This window comes from Scyliorhinus canicula, chromosome 11, assembly GCF_902713615.1.
Source record: "Scyliorhinus canicula chromosome 11, sScyCan1.1, whole genome shotgun sequence".
NCBI classification, from domain to species: domain Eukaryota; kingdom Metazoa; phylum Chordata; class Chondrichthyes; order Carcharhiniformes; family Scyliorhinidae; genus Scyliorhinus; species Scyliorhinus canicula.
In genome coordinates, this window is record NC_052156.1 from 122,874,614 (window position 1) to 122,895,486 (window position 20,873).

The following is a 20,873-nucleotide window of genomic DNA, read 5'->3' on the forward strand; positions in this document are numbered from 1 at the left end:
TCCAGTCCAGTCATGTAGACACTGCCTCTTGAGCAGAAATGGTTGAAAATATAAAGACATCCAAAATGACAGATAGTTTTGTGAATGTTACCTTTGAAATAAAACCAATGAAGTGGTCTTATGGTGAAACTCTACTGGGATAGTTGCCTATTCAGGTTCTAGTTCATGTTATTCTTCTTCAGGAGGGGTCACTACTAAAGTGAAACCAACTCCAATCAGGTCCACCACTGGCTCCTCATCAGGTGAGTGATGGCTTCTTTGGATATGCAGTAGCAAGGACCAATGTCCTTGGATCCTGCCTTTGATTTACTTCTGACACCGGCTTACTCGAGGTCGGTTGGCTCCATATTCCAGTTACCTTCTGTTTGATCACCCTAATCTTTCCTGCCTCCAGAACGATCTTATAATCTCCAGATAGTTTTGTGAATGTTACATTTAAATAAAACCAATGAAGTGGTCTTATGGTGAAACTCTACTGGAATAGTTTCCTGGTCAGGTTCTAGTGCATGTTATTGTTCTTCAGAAGGGGTCACTGCTAAAGTTCAACCAAGTCCTATGAGGTCCACCACTGGTTCCACATCAGATGGCTTCTTTTGATATGCAGTAGAAAGACCTTGATTCAACAACTCCTAGACAGTGGAAGGACATTATTCCACTTCCTGTACATATTTAACCCATTCATTCAAGAGAAACTCATCAAAAATTAACTACCTGATGACATTCAATCAGAGTGTGCGCATGATGAGAAATATTGGGCGGCATTCTCCGTTTAAGAGACTCAGTGCTGCTGCCGGAGCAGAATCCATGGACATTTACAACAGCAAAATTAGCGCCAAACCTGGATTGAATCAGCAACTGTGCAGAGGCTAGGACTGGCGCCATGTTGAACACAACTGATTTGAATGGAAAATGGTGTGGGATTTGTCAGGTCTGTGATTGACACGGAGGAGGCTGACAAGCTACAGGTGCATAATCATACGTCGTTGCCCACCCCCCGACCCACTCCCCCCCCACCCCCCCCCCCGCCCATTGAGTCCGTGTTCCTGTACACCTCTATCCCTCTTAAACTTTACTTGTGTCCCAAAATGTACTGAACATTTCTGAAAATGCCCTGACTTTTAAATATAATATAAAATTTGAATTTTAGGTAGTTGATGGTGCTTTGCATAGATTTAAATTCCCACAGAATTATTATTGTGTCTTGACAAAGGATGATCTTCATGATGTTGTATTGAGAATATTATTTCCTTTCTTCTTAGTTCCAGTAGCTTGCAATAGTTATTTTTCATTGCAATCGACAATGCAAATATTTATTTTGCCTTACTTTTGCTTATGTTCTATTTGATGGAAAGAAAGCTGGTACATCATTAATAATGCTGTAATTAAAGAAAACCTTTTACTTGTTCGTTGTACTTTAGCATTAATAAAATAAGCGCCTGGTGGAATTCAAATCAATGGAATTTGAAATTGGAGTTCAATGGTTTTGACTGTTTTTCTTGTTTTTAAGCAGGAATCACTACAACAGTGAAACCACCTACAATCCAGTCCACTACTGGCTCCACACCAGGTGAGTGATGGTGTCTTTCGATATGCAGTAGCAAGACCAATGACAAGCGGCATTGTGTTCCCAGACAGGGGGATTCTTTCCTTCACAGTTTTAGATATTTAAACCATTTCCTCCAGAGTGATCAGGTTGAGACAAACATTTGCATGTGTTACGGTACGGCAGGTAGTAATTGCTGGGCTGACCAAATCCCAATGGGAAACCTGGTCAAGTTATCAAAGCAATTTGCTGTTTGTATTTTATTGACAGAAGATATGTGTACCAATGTCAGAAGTAAAGATTCCAATACCACTTTTGGAGAGTTTAAATATCTTAAAATATTAAATTTAAACATTTATTAACAAAATAAAAATAAAAATTAACATGCAAAACTTACAGCTACAGAGATAAACTGAGTCAGGCAACATTGACAGAAAAAATTCTGCAAAGCTAGACTGACAAATAAACACCCTTCTCCAAGCAATAGTCCCGATAATTTCTTAATCTGCAAAAAGTGCAGTAATATTACCAGAAGGTATCTTTGAACCCACTGTTCTCAACCTTCTTTAAAAGGTCTGTTCCGCAGTATATAAAAGTCCTTTCTTGTTGCCTTGATGGCCATTACTTTCAGCACATTAAAGTTCATAACGGTACTTTATAAATGTATGAACTTTACCAGTTTCAAATCTTCCTTTCATTTCTCATTGAAATTCAACAGCTAAATATTCAACTCCTCACTTATCACTTAATGCAAATTCTAATTCATTTTGCATTTACTTGTATTCCACCTACATTTTCAATAACCTGTTGGATTCAGTTTATCTGTTTCACCAACCCTATCATAATTGGAAACCCCAACATTTCTGATCTCCTTAATAATACCAGCTCTATCTCCAATCCCCCCATTATGACCATTCTAATATTTCCAGATTCTGACCTCCAATGACACTGGCTTTCTTAAGGTTGGCTGGTTCCATGCTCCATTTACCTCCTGTTTGATCTTCCTAATCTTTCCTGGCTCAAGAATGATCTTCTCCTCACGCTCTCCTCAACACAGCTATCTTCCCCATTGCTAGACTGACCTTCCTCTCCATCGCACTCTTACTGGTCTCCCCCAATTTATCTGGCTCCGCATTTGATCTTCATCCTGCCGCAATCTCACCTTCCTCCCCTTCACACAATATAACCCTCCCAATCACCCTGCCTTCCTAATTTTTTCCATGCTCATTGAATCAAAGTGCAATGGTTTTGAATATTTTTCTTTTCTTTTCGAAACGACATCTGTAACAAAAATAGCAACAACTGTGCCCACGGCCAGTTCGACAACTGGTGAGTGAGGATTTTTGTTTCAGTATCTTCCAGTCACATTTTAGACATTCCGTCGTGTTTAAAGATGACTTGCTTCCATTCCAGTGCGAGGAATTCAGGAATGGCAGAAAAGTCCAATGCACCATCTGCACATTCTGTAACATGCAGGTCAGATGTTGCTTCGAGAGACACGTAGATTACTGTTTGGATGACTCAAATCTGTCTCTGCGATAAAGATAGTCCATATGTTATCCATTTTGGTAAATGTGAGGCCAAGACGTCTCATGAATCGACAGGGATATTTAACGTCATTTGGGATAGTCTGAGGAAATCCCTGAAATGTTTCAGCTGTCCTCCTGGGGGTTTCCTGCTACAACCGAGTTCTGGGTCGGGCAGTTGCATTGTGAGCCATATGTCAGGTCAAGAAATATATTACTGACCCAGTAGGTGCTCGTTACATGTAATTGTTGCCTCAGAGCTGAACATGTTGGCTTGGGAGAGGATTCTGCTGTGTGAGCACCTTTCTTGCCGCCACATTGGAAGGGCTTTGCAAACACAACCCTTGTAATAGTTCTTCAGTGCTTTGAGGTGGCTGCTGTAAATTATCCAAATTGCCGAAGCACAAGACAGTCAGACACTGCTGCCTGGTAAACCATGTACTTAACGTCACATTTCACATACTGGGCGTTAAATAGTCTTTGCAAAGGCAGCACGGTAGCGCAGTGGTTAGTGCTGCTGCCTCACGGCTGCGAGGTCCCAGGTTCGATCCTGGATGTCTCCATGTGGAGTTTGCACATTCTCCCTGTGTTTGTGTGGTTTTCGCCCCCACAATCCAGAAGATGTGAAGGATAGGTGAATTGGCCATGCTAAATTGCGCCAAATTGGGTGCTCCACATTTATAAAAAATTATATTCTTTTCAAACAGCAAATTTGATCTAAATAGGTACAGACAAGGCTCGTCGTGTCCTGTTGCCAACAGGCCATTCCTTTGGGCTGGGATTGTTGAAAAATTCAGCATTCTCAATCTGCAACTAATGGCACTTGCACAATCTCAAAAACGTTGTTGGGAAAAATAATCTCCTCGGAGGTTTTTCTATTCTTTCTTTGTCAGCAGTGCCATCAACAACACAGGAAACACGTACTACATTGTGAGGGTGATTTTCATTATTGTTCTGCTTCTTCAGAAGGAGTCACCACATCTGTGAAACCATCTACAACTGGGACCACTCCTGGCATCACACCGGGTGAGTAACAGCTTCTTTTGATAAATAGCAACAAAGTCAGGAAACAAGTGGATGTTCTATTTTGACATCATTTTGCAGCAACGTCCAATGAAATCAATTGTGCAGTGGAACACTATTTGCTTTTGTGTTGTACTGCATCAGATTTGATTGTGTTTCTTATTCTTCAGAAGTGATCACTACAACAGTGACACCAACAACAACCAGCTCTACTACCATCTCCACTCCGGGTAAATGATTACTTCTTTCAATTTACAGTAACCAAACCAGTGACACAAACTGTTTTATTTCAACAAATTTCAGACAGTGGGAGGAAACTAACTCATACTTATTGATATTTAGTCAATAGCAATCAGAGTGAACTGGTTGATAAATGGATTTACAAATGAAGCTCAATCAGACACTGCACATGAGTAAAATTATTCCTCTCCATATTTCTGTATGCACTGTCTTTACTTTCTTACCATTGTTTTCTGAACCTTTTCCAAAACCGAAGCTTGGCATTTGAATAAATTGGGAATTGTTCATTGTCGTTTGATGCTGATCTGCACGATATTTTTCAAATTCAGTAGTTTCCGAGAGATACCTTTGCGAAACATGTTCCCTCTGAGCATAGTTTGATTTTTTATATTCTTGCATTATCTTCTTTCACCCAATAACTTAAAATTGTCTTTTGGAACCGAGACCAAATGTGCAAATTTGATTTGCATTTCTACTGCTAACTTTTCTCCATTGTACTCCAATATAATTATAAGCTTGTCAGTAGATCTGGTCAATACTTTCTTTAGTCTTGTTGTCTTATTGTCAGTTCAATAACCTAAAGCTGTAATTCTGTTAATAGTGATCAATTTTAAGTCAAAGTGCAATGGTTTTGAATATTTTTCTTTTCCTTTAGAACGGACATCTGTAACAAAAGTAACAACAACTGGGCCCACGGCCGGTTCTACAACTGGTGAGTGAGGATTTGTTTTTCAGTATCTTCCTGTCACATTTTAGACGTTCCCTCGTGTTCAAAGATGACTTGCTTCTCTTCCAGTTTGAGGAATTCTGGAATGGCAGAAAAGTCCAATGCACCATCTGCACATTTTGTGACATACAGGTCAGATGTTGCTTCGAGAAACACGCAGATTACTTGTTTGGAAGTTTGTGCGCTGCTTCTGATAACTCAAATCTGTCTCTGCGATAAAGATAGTCCATATGTTATCCATTTTGGTAAATCTGAGGCCAAGACGTCTCATGAATCGACAGGGATATTTAAGGTCATTTGGAATAGTCTGAGGAAATCCCTGAAATGTTTCAGCTGTCCTCCTGGGGGTTTCCTGCTACAACCGAGTTCTGGGTCGGGCAGTTGCTTTTCGAGCCACGTGTCAGGTCAAGAAATATATTACTGACCCAGTAGGTGCTCGTTACGTGTAATTGTTGCCTCAGAGCTGAACATGTTGGCTTGGGAGAGGATTCTGCTGTGTGAGCACCTTTCTTGCCGCCACATTGGAAGGGCTTTGCAAACACAACCCTTGTAGTAATTCGTCAGTGCTTTGAGGTAGCTGCTGTAAATGATCCAAATTGACGAATCATATGACAGTCAGACACTGCTGCCTGGTAAACCTTGCCTTTATCGTCACATTTCACATACTGGGCGTTCAATAATCTTTGCAAAGGCAGCACGGTAGCGCAGTGGTTAGTGCTGCTGCCTCACGGCTGCAAGGTCCCAAGTTCGATCCTGGATGTCTCCATGTGGAGTTTGCACATTCTCCCTGTGTTTGTGTGGGTTTCGCCCCCACAACCCAAAAGATGTGAAGGATAGGTGAATTGGCCATGCTAAATTGCGCCAAATTGGGTGCTCCACATTTATAAAAAGATATATTCTTTTCAAACAGCAAATTTGATCTAAATAGGTACAGACAATGCTCGTTGTGTCCTGTTGCCAACAGGCTATTCCTTTGGGCTGGGATTGTTGAAAAATTCAGCATTCTCAATCTGCAACTAATGGCACTTGCACAATCTCAAAAACGTTGTTGGGAAAAATAATCTCCTCAGCGGTTTTCCTAATTGGAAGAATTAAATTGTTAATGTTTCAACAACTTTAATTGTAAATCTGGTCCCTTCTTCCCACTTCAGTCTTCTTTGTTGCTATTTATTCTCACACACATTTTGTATTACAATTTACCACCGTGTTAAAAACACATGTTCTTCATGCTGATGTCACAGGCAGCAGACATTTCAATGCCATTAAAATGATTTCCAAATATTGTCAAAGTTTTTCCCTTGATATGGTGCTGATGTCATTAAAATTAGTTTGTTATCATGAAAATTATAATTGTTGCTTTTCAATTTTTGTCTTGTTGATCTCACATTTTAAGTTCCCATTTGTGGCTTGTTCATGAGTGTCTGATATGTTCTCCTACATTTCTCCTTTTCCCTGACAGAGGTTGTATGCCTTGGCTACTGGTCACCCTGGTTCAATGAAAACACACCTTCTGTGGACAGCCCCGGTGATTCGGAATTGTTGGATCCCAAAGATACTAAATACTGTAACTATACTTCTGAAGTAATCACCAACATTCAGTGTCAATTTGTTGATCAACCTGAGAGACCCTTTAGTGATTCACAGGACAATGTGACTTGCGACAAAGACAAAGGGCTCACCTGTGTCGTCTCCGGAACTGCATTGGAGCAGAAAAGGATTTGTTATGATTACCAAGTTCGCGTTTGCTGTGAGCCAGTAACACCAGTGACCACAACATCCAGCAGAACAACATCGACGTCTGGTAAGTGAGAAATGTATCAACGAGGCAAATATATCTTCTGCTTAAATCACACCGATGAACAAAATAAAGCAAATGAAGAAATCATAATTGCTACAGTGCAGCTGTAGTCACCTATTTCCTCGAAATGGTGCCTTCATGTCAATAATGTAACCCAGTTGTAAATTTCTCAATACTGTAGGATTTGGAATTGGAGTTTGTTGGTTTTGAATGTTCTTTCTTTGTCAGCAGTGCCATCAACAACACAGGAAACACGTACTACACCTGGTAAAACTACTACAACAGGTAAGTGATGCCTCCTTTCAATATTCTCCAACAAGTCTGTTCACATCGGCGAGCTTCTCTCATTTGCTGCTTTCAAGAAATGTTGGTCCATTCGTTCAGTCTTGTCCACACTTACTTTTCAATGGAAATGGGTGACAATTTACCAAAATTTGAATCATAAATTAGTTTTGTGCACATCACTTTTGCACCAAGATCATTGCGATTGTTTTAGGATCAAACTCTATCACAGTATAATGGTGCCTACATTGTGAGGGTGATTTTCATTATTGTTCTGCTTCTTCAGAAGGAGTCACCACATCTGTGAAACCATCTACAACTGGGACCACTCCTGGCATCACACCGGGTGAGTAACAGCTTCTTTTGATAAATAGCAACAAAGTCAGGAAACAAGTGGATATTCTATCTTAGCATACTTTTGTTAGTGAACCCAATAAAATAAATGGTGCAGTGGAACACTATTTGCTTTTATGTTGTGCTGCATTGGATTTTAGTGTGTTTCTTATTCTTCAGAAGTGACCACTACAACAGTGACACCAACAACAACCAGATCCACTACCATCTCCATACCGGGTGAGTGATGGCTTCTTTTAATATACAGTAACCGGACCAGTGGCACAACCTGTTTTGTTTCAACAACTTTCAGACAGTGGAAGGACACTAACTCATACTTCTTGATATTCAGTACATAACACTCATAAGTGAATTGGTTGTTTAACGGACGTAATCAAATCAAGCTCAGTCAGACACAGCACATGAGGGAAAATATTACTCTCCATATTTCAGTATGCACTTCTCTCCTAGAATTTACTTGCTTTGTTTTCTGAAACTTTTCCAAAACTGTGGCATGGCATTTGAATAAATTAGGAATTGTTCATTGTCTTTTGATGATGATCTCCAGCATCTTTTTCTAATTCAGTAGTTTCCAACACATACCTTCGCAAAAGAAGTTCCTCTGACCATAGTGTGATTGTCAATATTCTTGCACTATTCTCTTTCACCCAGTTACTTAAAATTGTCTTTCGGACCCGAGAAAAATATGCAAAAGTTGATTTGTCTTTCTCCTGATTAAATTTGCTCCATTGCACTCCAATACATTTAAGCTAATCAGTAGATCTAGTCAATACTTTCCTTCGGCTTGTTGTCTTTTTGTCAACTAAATAACCCAAAGCTGGAATTCTGTTTAAGAGCTGGATTTCCAGTCAGAGTGCAATGATTTTTCATATTTTTCTTCTCCTTTAGAAACAACAACTGTAACACAAAAAACAACAACTGTGTCCACGGCCAGTTCTACATCTGGTGAGTGAGGATCTTTTTCAGTATCATTCCTCTCACCTTTTAAACAGTCCCTCACGTTCAAGGATGACTTGCTTCCATTCCAGTTTGAGGAATTCTGGAATGGCAGAAAAGTGCACTGCAAGATCTGAACATTCTGTGACATGAGGTTAGATATTGCTTCGAGAGACACATAGATTACCTATTTGGAGGTTTGTGAGCTGCTTCTGATAACTCGAATCTGTCTCTGTGCTAAATGTACTGGATATGTTACTCATTTTAGTCAATCAGAGGCCAAGAGGTAAATCGACAGGAATATTTAAAGTCACATGGAATAGTCTGAGGAAACCCCTGAAATGTTTCAGCTGTCTTCCTGGGGGTTTCCTGCTACAACCAAGTTCTGTGAAGGGTACATTTACTTTTCAATGGAAATGGTGAAAATTTACCAAAATCTGAATCATAAATTAGTTTTGTGAACATCTCTTTTCCCCCAAGATCAATGCGATTGTTTTATGGTCAAACTCTATCACAATATAATAGTACCGAGATTTTGGTGGTGATTTTCATTATTGTTCTTCTTCTTCAGAAGGTGTCACCACATCTGTAAAACCATCTACAACTGGGACCAGTCCTGGCACCACACCAGGTGAGTAACAGTTTCTTTTGATACATAGCAACAAAGTTGATCTGTTGGGTAAGCTGGGTTTGCAAGGACTGCATTTACTGCAGCAGCGAGAGAGACAGGCTTCCAACACTTGAAGAAATGCAACTCTATTTTATTGAACTATTAACTATCATACATACTTTAACTGTGGGTTGACACGATGCTGAGTTGACTGGAGACCTGAGGCTAACCTGACCAGACTATCTTACTACCACATGGTGTGTTCTAGTTGTTGCTCACAGGCTCTGACTGTCTCAGAGACTGCAACCCAAGAGAGCGGGAAACCTAGTGCCCTCTGGCTTTGTAGTGCCCGTGTCCTGACTGGTGATTGGCTGCTGTGTTCATTGGTCATCCTTTGTGTCAATCAATGTCTGTCTGTTCACCATCATATTCTTGTGTGTATATTATGACAGACCCCACAGCCCGTCTCCGCCCATAGAGTCCGTGTTTGTTTACACCCTTATCTCGTAATCAGGAGTTTTCTGTAATGATGATCAATGTCTTCCTTTTTGTTCAGAAGTGATAACTACACCAAAAGTTACAACCACAGCTGTTATATCTGAAAAGACTACAACAGGTAAGTTTATTTTCTGTCAATATTCACCAGCAAGACTGTTCGCAATTCCCCTATGTTCACTTTTCGGGCAATGTTAATCCAGTCCAGTCATGTGGACACTTCCTCTTAAGCAGAAATGATTGAAAATATAAAGATATCCAAACCTACAGATAGTTTAGTGAATGTTACCTTTGAAGTAAAACCAATGAATTGGTCTTATGGAGAAACGCTACAGGTATAGTTCCATATTCCGGTTTTAGTTCATCATATTCTTCCTTAGGAGGGGTCACTACTAAAGTGCAACCAACTCTAATCAGCTCCACCACTGGTTCCACATCAGATGAGTAATGGCTTCTTTTGATATGCAATAGCAAGACCAATGTCCAAAGCCATCTTGATTCAACAACTCCCAGACAGTGGAAGGACATTATTCCACTCCCTGTAGATAGTTAACCCATTCATTCAAGAGTAAACGGGTCAAAAATTAACTACCTGATTGAAATTTGATCAGTGTGTGAGCATGACGAGAAATATTGGGCGGGACTCTCCGCTTCCGAGACTAAGTGTTGCTTCTGGTGCAGAATCCTTGGACTTTCACAACAGCAAAATTGGCGCCAAACCTGAATTGAATCAGCAATTGTGGAGAATCTAGGACTGGTACCATGTGGAACACAACCGATTCCAATGAAAAACGCTGTGGGATTCCTCGTGTCTGTGATTGACATGTAGGAGGCTGACAAGCTGCAGCCGCATAATCATACTTCGCTGCCCACACACTATCCCAGCCTCAAAGGTGGCACTGATTGTGCCGGAGTGCGCCCATACAGCTAATGGGTTGGCTCTGGCCAGAGGGCACCATAGGGGGGAGGTCTGGCGAGACACCCATATGGCGTGCGTTGCTAATCTCGCAGTGGGCAGTCAGCGGCATGCGCAGCTGCATGGCTGTGTTGTGTGCTGCGGCAATGGTGGTCTGTTCAACTGAATCCTGACGACGCAGCCCATCTCCTTGCCACCCCCACTACTCCCCCTGGCCCTGGCAGAAACGCCCCCAGCCCGAGACACAACTGTCAGCAAACTATGGTGATGTTGGATACTTCTGTATCCCCTCTCTCTCCCTCAGCAGCAATGAGGCCGGTATGGCAACTTTTAAAAGCACATGTGAACCGTGTCATCAGGAACTCTGCCCATCAAAGGCGGAGGACCATGGATGCCCCGGAGAATACTGGGTCGACCCTGCTGATGACATGCAAACGGTGTTTACTATAAGTGTGTTCAAGACCGCATTGACACCACTGTTGAGGTCACGGGGAATTGCGCTCTGGCGTGAAATCGGCTCCAGCCGCAATATTGGCATCGGAACGTATTCTCTGCCCAATCGCGTTTCGCGATTTTAGCGTAAGCCAACGGAGCGCCCACCCATTGAGTCCGTGTTTCAGTACACCTCTGTGCCGCTTAGAATTTACTTGTGTCGCAAAATGTACTGAACGTTTTTGAAAATGTCCTGACGTTTAAATGAAGTATAAAGTATGAATTTTAGGTTGATGGTGATGTGCTGCATAGTTTTAAATTCAGTAAGAAGTCTTACAACACCAGGTTAAAGTCCAACAGGTTTGTTTCAAACACAAGCTTTCGGAGCATTGCTCCTTCCTCAGGTGACCTCTCCATTCACCTGAGGAAGGAGCAGTGCTCCGAAAGCTAGTGTTTGAAACAAACCTGTTGGACTTTAACCTGGTGTTGTAAGACTTCTTACTGTGCTCACCCCAGTCCAACGCTGGCATCTCCACATCATAGTTTTAAATTCGCAAACAATTATTATCGTGGTTTGACAGAGGACAATCCTCATGATGTTGTATTGATTATATTACTTCCTTAGTTCCAGTAGCTTGCAATACTTATTTTTAAATGCAACTGACAATGCTTTTGATTGCTTTTTATCATGTTCTGTTTGATGGAAGGAAAGCTGGTACATCATTATTACTGCTGCAATTAAAGCAAACATTTTTCTCGCGCTTTTTACTCTTGCTGTAATAAAATAACCGCACTGTGGAATTCTCAATTTTGTGGGATTTGAAATTGGAGTTCAATGGTTTCGAATTATTTTCTTGTTTTTAAGCAGGAATCACTACAACAGTGAAACCACCTACAATCCAGTCCACTACTGGCTCCACACCAGGTGAGTGATGGTGCCTTTCGATATACAGTAGCAAGACCAATGACAAACGACATTGTGTTCCCAGACAAGTGAATCCATTCCTTCACAGTTTTGGATATTTAGACCATTTCTTCCAGAGTGATCAGGTTGAAAACAAACATTTGCATGTGTTACGGTACGGCAGGTAGTAATTACTGGGCTGACCAAATCCCAAAGAGATACCTGGTCAAGTTATCACAACAATGTGCTGTTTGTATTTTATTGATAGAAAATATGTGTACTAATGTTAGAAGTAAAGATTCCAATACCATTTTGGTGATTTTTAATATATTAAAACATTAAATTTACACATTTATTAACAAAATAAATTAACATGCACAACTTACAGTTACAGAGATAAACTGAGTAAGGCAACATTGACCGAAAGATTTCTACATAGCTAGATTGACAAATAAACACCCTTCTCCAGGCAACAGTCCATATATGAAATGAAATGAATAGAAAATCGCTTATTGTCAAATGAAGCTACTGTGAAAGGCCCCTAGGCACCATATTCCGGCGCCAGTTTGGGGAGGTTGGTACGGGAATTGAACCCGCGCAGCTGGCCTTCCTTGGTCTGCTTTAAAAGTCAGCTATTTAGCCGTGTGCTCAACCAGCCCCTAGTTTCTGATAGAGCTTCTTAATCTGTAAAAGGTGCAGCAATATTACCACACGCTCATATTAAAACCCATTGTTCTCAATCTTCTTTAAAAGGTTTGTTCCTCGGTATATAAAAGTCTTTCTTGTTGCCTTGATGGCCACTAAAGTTCATAACGTTACTTTATAAATGTATGAACTTTACCAGTTTAAATCTTACTTTCACTTCTCATTGAAATTCAACAGCTAAATATTCAACCCCTCACTTATCACTTAATGCTAATACTGATTAATTTTGCATTTACCTGGATTCCACCTACATTTTCAATAACCTGTTGGATGCAGTTTAACTATTTCACCTACCCTATCATGATTGGAAACCCCGACACTTCTGATCTTCTCAATAATGCCATCTCCACCTCCAATCCTCCCATCATGACCCTTCTAATCTCTCCAGATCATACCACTGATTCACTTCTGACATCCCATGACCCCGGATTAAGCGAGGTTGGCTGGCTCCATACTGCAGTTACGTTCTGTTTGATCACCCCAATCTTTCCTGGCTCCAGAGCAGTTTTTTCCTCACCCTCTCCTGAACACACCAATCTTCCCCTATGCTAGACTCTGAACCTCCTCTGCATCTCACTCTTACTGGCCTGCTCCAATTTCCCTGGCTCCGGACTTTGATCTTCGTCCTGCCGCAATCTCCCCGGCCTCCCCCTCCACACACTATAACCTTCTCAATCACCCTGACTTCCTAATTTTCAACAAGCTCACCATGTGCTATTTCCTGCCAGTGCCTGGTGAGAACTATTATAGAACCTTAGGAATTAAAGTGCAGAAGGAGGTCATTCGGCCCATCGGGTCCGAACTGGTCTTGGAAAGTGCACCCTGCTAAACCCATGCATCCACCGCATTCCAGAAACACACTAACCCCACCTAATCTTTGCGACACTAAGGGGCAATTTTGCATGGCCAGTCCACCTAACCTGCACATCTTTGGACTGTGGGAGGAAACCGGAGCACCGGCAGGAAACCCACACATACATGGGGAGAAAGTGCAAACACCACACAGCCACCCGAGGCCGGAATTAAACCCTGGCCCCTGGAGCTGTGAGGCACCAGTGCTAACCACTGTGCCACCATACCGACCCAAAGGTGCAAAACCCGACAGCAGCAAGTTCTCAAACTGGCTGATTGGCTATCTCTGGTGGAGACGGAGAAGAAAACTTCCTCCCATTAATATCCATTCCCTCACCTCTTACAGTTAATCAGTCCTTTCTTTTCAAAGGAAAATGGTTGAAATGCTTAAGATTGATAGCGTGGTCCTGTTTGTACTTTTTACGTAGCAATTGTGAAGAAAATGGAACTCGTTATTATCGTCATTTAAAGTAATTTTCCTTTTTCATTGTTATTTAAGAGTAATATCCTAACCCGCTGGGGAAGCTCCTTAGTTCTGCATAATTAGGAGTTTTCTGTAATAATGATCAATGTCTTCCTTTTTGTTTTGAAGTGGTAACTACACCAAAAACTACTGCCACATCTGAAACGACAACAGGTAAGTGATATTTTCTTTCAATATTCACCAGCAAGCCTGTTCGCACTTTCCCCATGTTCACTGGTTGTGTTGAAGCATGCCCATACAGCTGATGGGTTGGGAGCAGCCACTGGACACCGATGGGAGTGGTCTGTGAGGAGACCCATATGGCCTGTGGCCCTGATTTCTCAGTTGGCAGTCAGCGTTGTGCACGGCAGCATGGCTGCTTTGTTCGCAGCGGCACTTGTGCTTTGTGCGCATCAACCACGACCCCACAGCCCATCTCCTGGCCACCCCCCCGCTCCTCTCCTGGGCCCTGGCAGAAGCCCCCCCCCTGCAAGCAGCACAACTGACAGCAAACTATGCGATGTTCAGACACTTTCTGTACACCCTTTCTCTCACTTAGCAGCCGTGACGCTGATTTCACGATATTTAAAAGCTCAAGTGAACTGCTCTGTCGAAAACTCGGCCCTTCGGACGCGGAGCACCGCAGAGGCCCTGGAAAATAACGGGTCGGCCTCGCAAATGACACGCAAATGGTGTTGACTGGACCTGCGTTCCGGACCGCATTGACACCGCTGTCGAGCTGACTGAGATATGTGATTTTGCATGAAAACGGTGCCCGACGGGATTTTGGCGTTGAGACCTAATCTCCGCCCAATCGCATATCACGATTTTGGCGTCAGCCAATGGAGATCCCGCCCATTGAGTCTGTGTTTGTGTACACCCCTATCTCATAATTAGGAGTGCTCTGTAATGATGACCAATGTCTTCCTTTTTGTTCAGAAGTGATAACTACACCAAAAGCTACAACCACAACTGTTACATCTGAAAAGACTACAACAGGTTAGTGATATTTTCTGTCAATTTTCACCAGCAAGTCTGTTCAGAATTTCCTCATGTTCACTTTACAGGCAACGTCAATCCAGTCCAGTCTTGCAGACACTTCCTCTTAAGCAGAAATGGTTGAAAATATAAAGATATCCAAACCTGCAGATAGTTTTGTGAATGTTACCTTTGAAGTAAAACTAATGAATTGGTCTTATGGTTGGCTGGCTCCACACTCCATTTACCTTCAGTTTCATCTTCCTAATATTTCCTGGCTCCAGAATGATCTTCCCCTCACCCCCTCCTCTACACACCAATCTTCACCAATGCTGGACTGACCTTCCTCTCCATCTCACTCTTGCTGGCCTCCCCCAATTTCTCTGGCTCAGCATTTGATTTTCATCCTGTTGCGATCTCCCCTCCCTCCCCCTCCACACAACATAACCCTCCCAATCTCCCTGCCTTCCTAATTTTTTCCAGGCTCAATGAGTGCTATTTGCTGTCAGTGCTTGTTGAGAAGAATAGAATCTTAGGAATTACAGTGCAGAAGGAGTCCATTCAGCCCAGCGGGTATGAAATGCCCTTGGAACATGCACCCTACTAAACCTATGCCACCAATGTATTCCAGAAGCACACTAACCCCACCTAACCTTTGCAACACTAAGGGGCAATGTGGCATGTCCAATCCACCGAACCTACACATCTTTGGACTGTGGGAGGAAACCGGAGCACCTGCAGGAAACCCACACAGACATGGGGAGAAAATGCAAACTCCACACACTCACCCGAGACCGGAATTGAGGTTCCTGGAGCTGTGAAGCACCAGTGCTAACCACTGTGCCATCGTACCGACCCAAACGTGCAAAATCTGACAGCAGCAAGTTTCTCAAATTGGCTGACTGGCTATCTCTGGTGGAGACAGGGATGAAAACCTCCGACCATTAATAAGTCCTTTCCCTCACCCCTTAGAGATAATCAGTCCTTTCCTTTCAAAGGAAAATGGTTGAAATGCTTAAGATTGATAGCCTGGTATTGTTGGAACATTTTACGTGGCAATTGTGAAGTAAATGGAACTCGTTATTATCGTCATTAAAAAATAATTTTCCTTTTTCATTGTTATTTAAGAGTAATGTTGTAACCTGCTGGGGAAGCTCTCCTAATTCTGCATAATTAGGAGTTTTCTGTAATGGTGATCAATGTATTCCTTTTTATTCAGAAGTGATAACTACACCAAAAACAACTGCCACATCTGGAACAACTACCACAGGTAAGTGAGATTTTCTTTCAACATTCACCAGCAAGTCAGTTCACACCTTCCTCATGTTTACTGGTTGTGCTGGAGCGTGCCCATACAGCTGATGGGTTGGCAGTGGCCAGTGGACACCGAGGGGAGTGGTCTGGGATGGACCCATGTGACTTGTCGCCCTAATTTCAGAATGGTCAGTCAGCTTTGTGTGCAGCAGCATGGCTGCCTTTTTCGCTGCGGCAATGGTGCTCGGTGCCCGTCAACCACGACCCCACAGCCCATCTCCTGGCCACCTCCCGCTCTTCTCCCATGCCCTGGCAGAACACCCCCAGCCAGCAGCACAACTGACAGCAAACTGTGGCGATGATGGACACTTTCTGCACCCCTTCTTTCTCCCTCAGCAGCTATGACACCGGTTTCACGATTTTTAAAGCACAAGTGAACCGCGCCATCGATAACCCGGCACATCGGAGGCGGAGCATTTGGCGACCCCGAAGAATACCGGGTCAGCCCCACTAATGACAGCCAAACGGTCTTCACTGTACCTGCGTTCCGGGCCGCATTGACACCGCTATCGAGGTTTCGGAGATTTGTTACTCTGCGTGAAATCAGCACCCCCCTGGATTTTGGCGTTGGAACCTTTTCCCGCCCAATCGCAAATCACGATTTCGCCGTCAGCCAGCTTAGATCCCACCCATATAGTCCGTGTTTGTGTACACCTCTATCTCATAATCAGGAGTTTTTGGTAATGATGATCAATGTCTTCCTTTTTGTTCAGAAGTGATAACTACACCAAAAGCTACAACCACAGCTGTTATATCTGAAAAGACTACAACAGGTAAGTTTATTTTCTGTCAATAGTCACCAGCAAGACTGTTCGCAATTCCCCTACGTTCACTTTTCGGGCAACGTTAATCCAGTCCAGTCATGTAGACACTTCCTCTTAAGCAGCAATGGTTGAAAATATAAAGATATCCAAACCTGCAGAAAATAAGTTTATTTTCTGTCAATATTCACCAGCAAGTCTCTTCACAATTTCCTCATGTTCACTTTTCGGGCAACGTCAGTCCAGTCTAGTCATGTAGACACTTCCTCTTAAGCAGCAATGGTTGAAAATATAAAGATATCCAAACCTGCAGATAGTTTTGTGAATGTTACCTTTGAAGTAAAACTAATGAATTGGTCTTATGGTGAAACTCTACAGGTATAGTTCCATATTCAGGTTCTAGTTCATGTTATTGTTCTTCGGGAGGGGTCACTACTAAACTGAAAGCAACTCCAATCAGGTCCACCACTGGTTTCACATCAGATAAGTGATGGCTTGTTTTGATAAGCAGTAGCAAGGACCAATGTCCAAAGCCATCTTGATTCAACAACTCCCAGACAGTAGAAGGACATTATTCCACTCCCTGTAGATATTTAACCCATTCATTCAAGACTAAACTGGTCAAAAATTAACTGCCTAATTGAAGCTCGATCAGAGTGTGAGCATGACGAGAAATATTGGGCCAGAACCTCCATTTCGGGGTCGTTGGTGGGCTATCTCCGAATCTGCTGTTGATGCCGGTGCAGAATCTGTGGACTTTCACAACAACAGTGCCACCGAACCTGGATTGAATCAGCAACTGTGGAGAGGCTAGGACTGGTACCATGTGGAACACAACCGATTCCAATGAAAAACACTGTGGGATTCCTCGTATCTGTGATGAAACTCAGGAGGCTGACAAGCTGCAGCCGTATATGTACACTTCACTGCCCATGCACACCATCACAGCCCACAAGATGGCATTGGTTGTGGTGGAGCGCGCCATTACAGATGATGGATTGGCTGTGGCCAGAGGGCACCGAGGCCGGTAGTCTAGCGGGACACCCATATGGCCTGCACCCCAAACCTCACAGTGGGCAGTCAGCGGCATGCGCAGCTGCAGGTTGCGTTGTGCGCTGCGGCAATGTTGCTCTGTGCCCCTCAACCCTGATGCCACAGCCCTTCTCCTTGCCACCCCCCAGTAATCCCCTGGCCCTGGCAGAAACCCCCATCAGCCCGAAGCACAACTGTCAGCAAACTATCCCAATGTTGGATACATCTGTATCCCCTCTCTCTCCCTCAGCAGCCACGACGCCGGTATAGCAACTTTTAAAAGCGCATGTGAACTACTCTGCCCATCGAAGATGGAGCATCGCGGAGGCCATGGAGAATACTGCGCCGACCCCGCTGATCACATGCAAACGGTGTTTACTATACGTGTCTTCCAGACCGCATTGACACCGCTGCCGACGTGACGGAGAATTGCGATTTAGCGTGAAATTGGCTCCAGCTGCAATTTTGGCATCGGAACCTATTCTCCGCACAATCACGTTTCACGATTTTGGCGTCAGCCACTGGAGATCCCACCCATTGAGTCCGTGTTCCTGTACACCTCTGTCCCTCTTCGGCTTTATTTGTGTCGCAAAATGTACTGAACGTTTTTGAAAATGTCCTGACATTTAAATGAAATACAAAATATGACTTTTAGGCTGGTGGTGATACACTGCAGAGGTTTGAATTCCCTCAGAATTATTATCTTGGCTTGACAAAGGATGAACCTCATGATGTTGTATTAATAATATTATTTCCTATCTTCTTCGTTCCAGTAGCTTGCAATAGTTATTTTTAATTGCAACAGACATCGCAAATATTTATTTTGCCTTGCTCTTTCTCATGTCCTGTTTGATGGAAGAAAGCTAGTACATCATTAATACTGCTGTAATTAAAACAAACATTTTTCTTGTTCTTCGTACTCAGCATTAATAAAATAAGAGCCTCGTGGAATTCGCATTCCAGTGGGATTTGAAATTAAAGTTCAATGGTTTTGACTGATTTACTTGTTTTTCAGCGGGGATCACGACAACAGTGAAACCAATTACAACTCAGTCCACTACTATCTCCACACCAGGTGAGTGATGGCGTCTTTCGATGAGCATTGCGTTCCCAGACAAGCTAATCCATTCCTTCACGGTTTTGGATATTTAGACCATTTCTTCCAGAGTGATCAGGTTGAAAACAAACATTTGCATGTGTTATGGTATGGTAGGTAGTAATTGCTGGGCTGACCAAATCAACCTTCTTTGAAAAGTATGTTCCCCAGCATTTACAAATTCTTTCTTGTTGTCTTGATGGGCAGTACATGCAGCAAATTAAAGTTCATAACGTTATTTATAAATTTATGAACTTTACCAGTTTTAAATCTTCCTTTCATTTGTTTTTGAAATTTAACAGCTAAATATTCAACTCCTCACTTATCACTTAATGAAAACTCTGATTTATTTTGCATTTACTTGTATTCCATTTATATTTTCATGAACCTGTTGGATACAGTTTATCTGTTTCACCAACCCCCCCTCCCACGATTGGAAACCCAAACACGTCTGATCTCTTCAATTATGCCATCTCCATCTCCAATTCCCCCATCTTTACCATTCATATATTTCCAGATCCTGCCTCTGATTTACTTCTGACCTCCCATCACCCCGGCTTACTCAAGGTTGGCTGCCTCCACACTCCATTTACCTTCAGTTTCATCTTCCGAATATTTCCTGGCTCCAGAATGATCTTCCCCTCACCCCCTCCTCTACACACCAATCTTCACCAATGCTGGACTGACCTTCCTCTCCATCTCACTCTTACTGGCCTCCCCCAATTTCTCTGGCTCCGCATTTGATTTTCATCCTGTTGCGATCTCCCCTCCCTCCCCCTCCACACAACATAACCCTCCCAATCTCCCTGCCTTCCTAATTTTTTCCAGGCTCAATGAGTGCTATTTGCTGTCAGTGCCTGTTGAGAAGTATCATAGAATCTTAGGAATTACAGTGCAGAAGGAGTCTATTCAGCCCAGCGGGTATGAAATGCCCTTGGAACATGCACCCTACTAAACCCATGCCACCAATGTATTCCAGAAGCACACTAACCCCACCTAACCTTTGCAACACTAAGGGGCAATGTGGCATGTCCAATCCACCGAACCTACACATCTTTGGACTGTGGGAGGAAACCGGAGCACCTGCAGGAAACCCACACAGACATGGGGAGAAAATGCAAACTCCACACACTCACCCGAGACCGGAATTGAGGTTCCTGGAGCTGTGAAGCACTAGTGCTAACCACTGTGCCACCGTACCGACCCAAACGTGCAAAATCTGACAGCAGCAAGTTTCTCAAATTGGCTGACTGGCTATCTCTGGTGGAGACAGGGATGAAAACCTCCGCCCATTAATAGGTCCTTTCCCTCACCCCTTAGAGATAATCAGTCCTTTCCTTTCAAAGGAAAATGGTTGAAATGCTTAAGATTGATAGCCTGGTTTTGTTGGTACATTTTACGAGGCAATTGTGAAGTAAATGGTATTCGTTATTATCGTCATTAAAAAATAATTTTCCTTTTTCATTGTTATTTAAGAGTAATGTTGTAACCTGCTGGGAAAGCTCTCCTAATTCTGCATAATTAGGAGTTTTCTGTAATGGTGATCAATGTATTCCTTTTTATTCAGAAGTGATAACTACACCAAAAACAACTGCCACATCTGAAACGACTACAACAGGTAAGTGTTATTTTCTTTCAATATTCACCAGCAAGCCTGATCACACTTTTCTCATGTTCACTGGTTGTGCTGGAGCGTGCAAATAAAAAATTAACAGGCAAACTTACAGTTACAGAGATAAATTTAGTCTGGCAACATTTGTAAAAAGATTTCTACATAACCAGACTCACGAATAAGCACAGCTTTCCAGGCAACGGTCCCTCCACTCACGAATAATAACAACTTTCCAGGCAACAGTCTCCATAGTTCCTCAATCTACAAAATCTGC

At 42.7% G+C, this 20,873-nt stretch overlaps 1 protein-coding gene across 40 annotated transcripts in view; it reads left to right on the plus strand.

Annotated features, from left to right (window-relative positions):
• The window catches only part of LOC119973340 (mucin-2-like), a 136,164-nt gene that overhangs the window by 51,309 nt on the left and 63,982 nt on the right, over positions 1 to 20,873 (plus strand). For 18 of the 40 annotated variants that reach the window (XR_005462290.1, XM_038811225.1, XM_038811230.1 and 15 more), the window contains 15 exons: positions 1,508 to 1,567; positions 4,036 to 4,095; positions 4,263 to 4,322; positions 4,988 to 5,044; positions 6,519 to 6,860; positions 7,086 to 7,142; positions 9,001 to 9,060; positions 9,596 to 9,655; positions 11,748 to 11,807; positions 13,936 to 13,980; positions 14,746 to 14,805; positions 16,004 to 16,054; positions 16,812 to 16,871; positions 18,907 to 18,966; positions 20,555 to 20,605. Coding sequence is in view for 39 of the 40 variants with exons in the window: in XM_038811225.1 (XP_038667153.1) it covers positions 1,508 to 1,567; positions 4,036 to 4,095; positions 4,263 to 4,322; positions 4,988 to 5,044; positions 6,519 to 6,860; positions 7,086 to 7,142; positions 9,001 to 9,060; positions 9,596 to 9,655; positions 11,748 to 11,807; positions 13,936 to 13,980; positions 14,746 to 14,805; positions 16,004 to 16,054; positions 16,812 to 16,871; positions 18,907 to 18,966; positions 20,555 to 20,605 (1,143 nt within the window). In the remaining variant the exon portion in view is untranslated. Of the gene's footprint in view, positions 1 to 1,507; positions 1,568 to 4,035; positions 4,096 to 4,262; positions 4,323 to 4,987; positions 5,045 to 6,518; positions 6,861 to 7,085; positions 7,143 to 7,425; positions 7,486 to 7,652; positions 7,713 to 8,381; positions 8,439 to 9,000; positions 9,061 to 9,595; positions 9,656 to 11,747; positions 11,808 to 13,935; positions 13,981 to 14,745; positions 14,806 to 16,003; positions 16,055 to 16,811; positions 16,872 to 18,906; positions 18,967 to 20,554; positions 20,606 to 20,873 lie in introns of all 40 variants that reach the window. The other 22 variants (XM_038811227.1, XM_038811233.1, XM_038811236.1 and 19 more) reach the window with 22 other exon arrangements.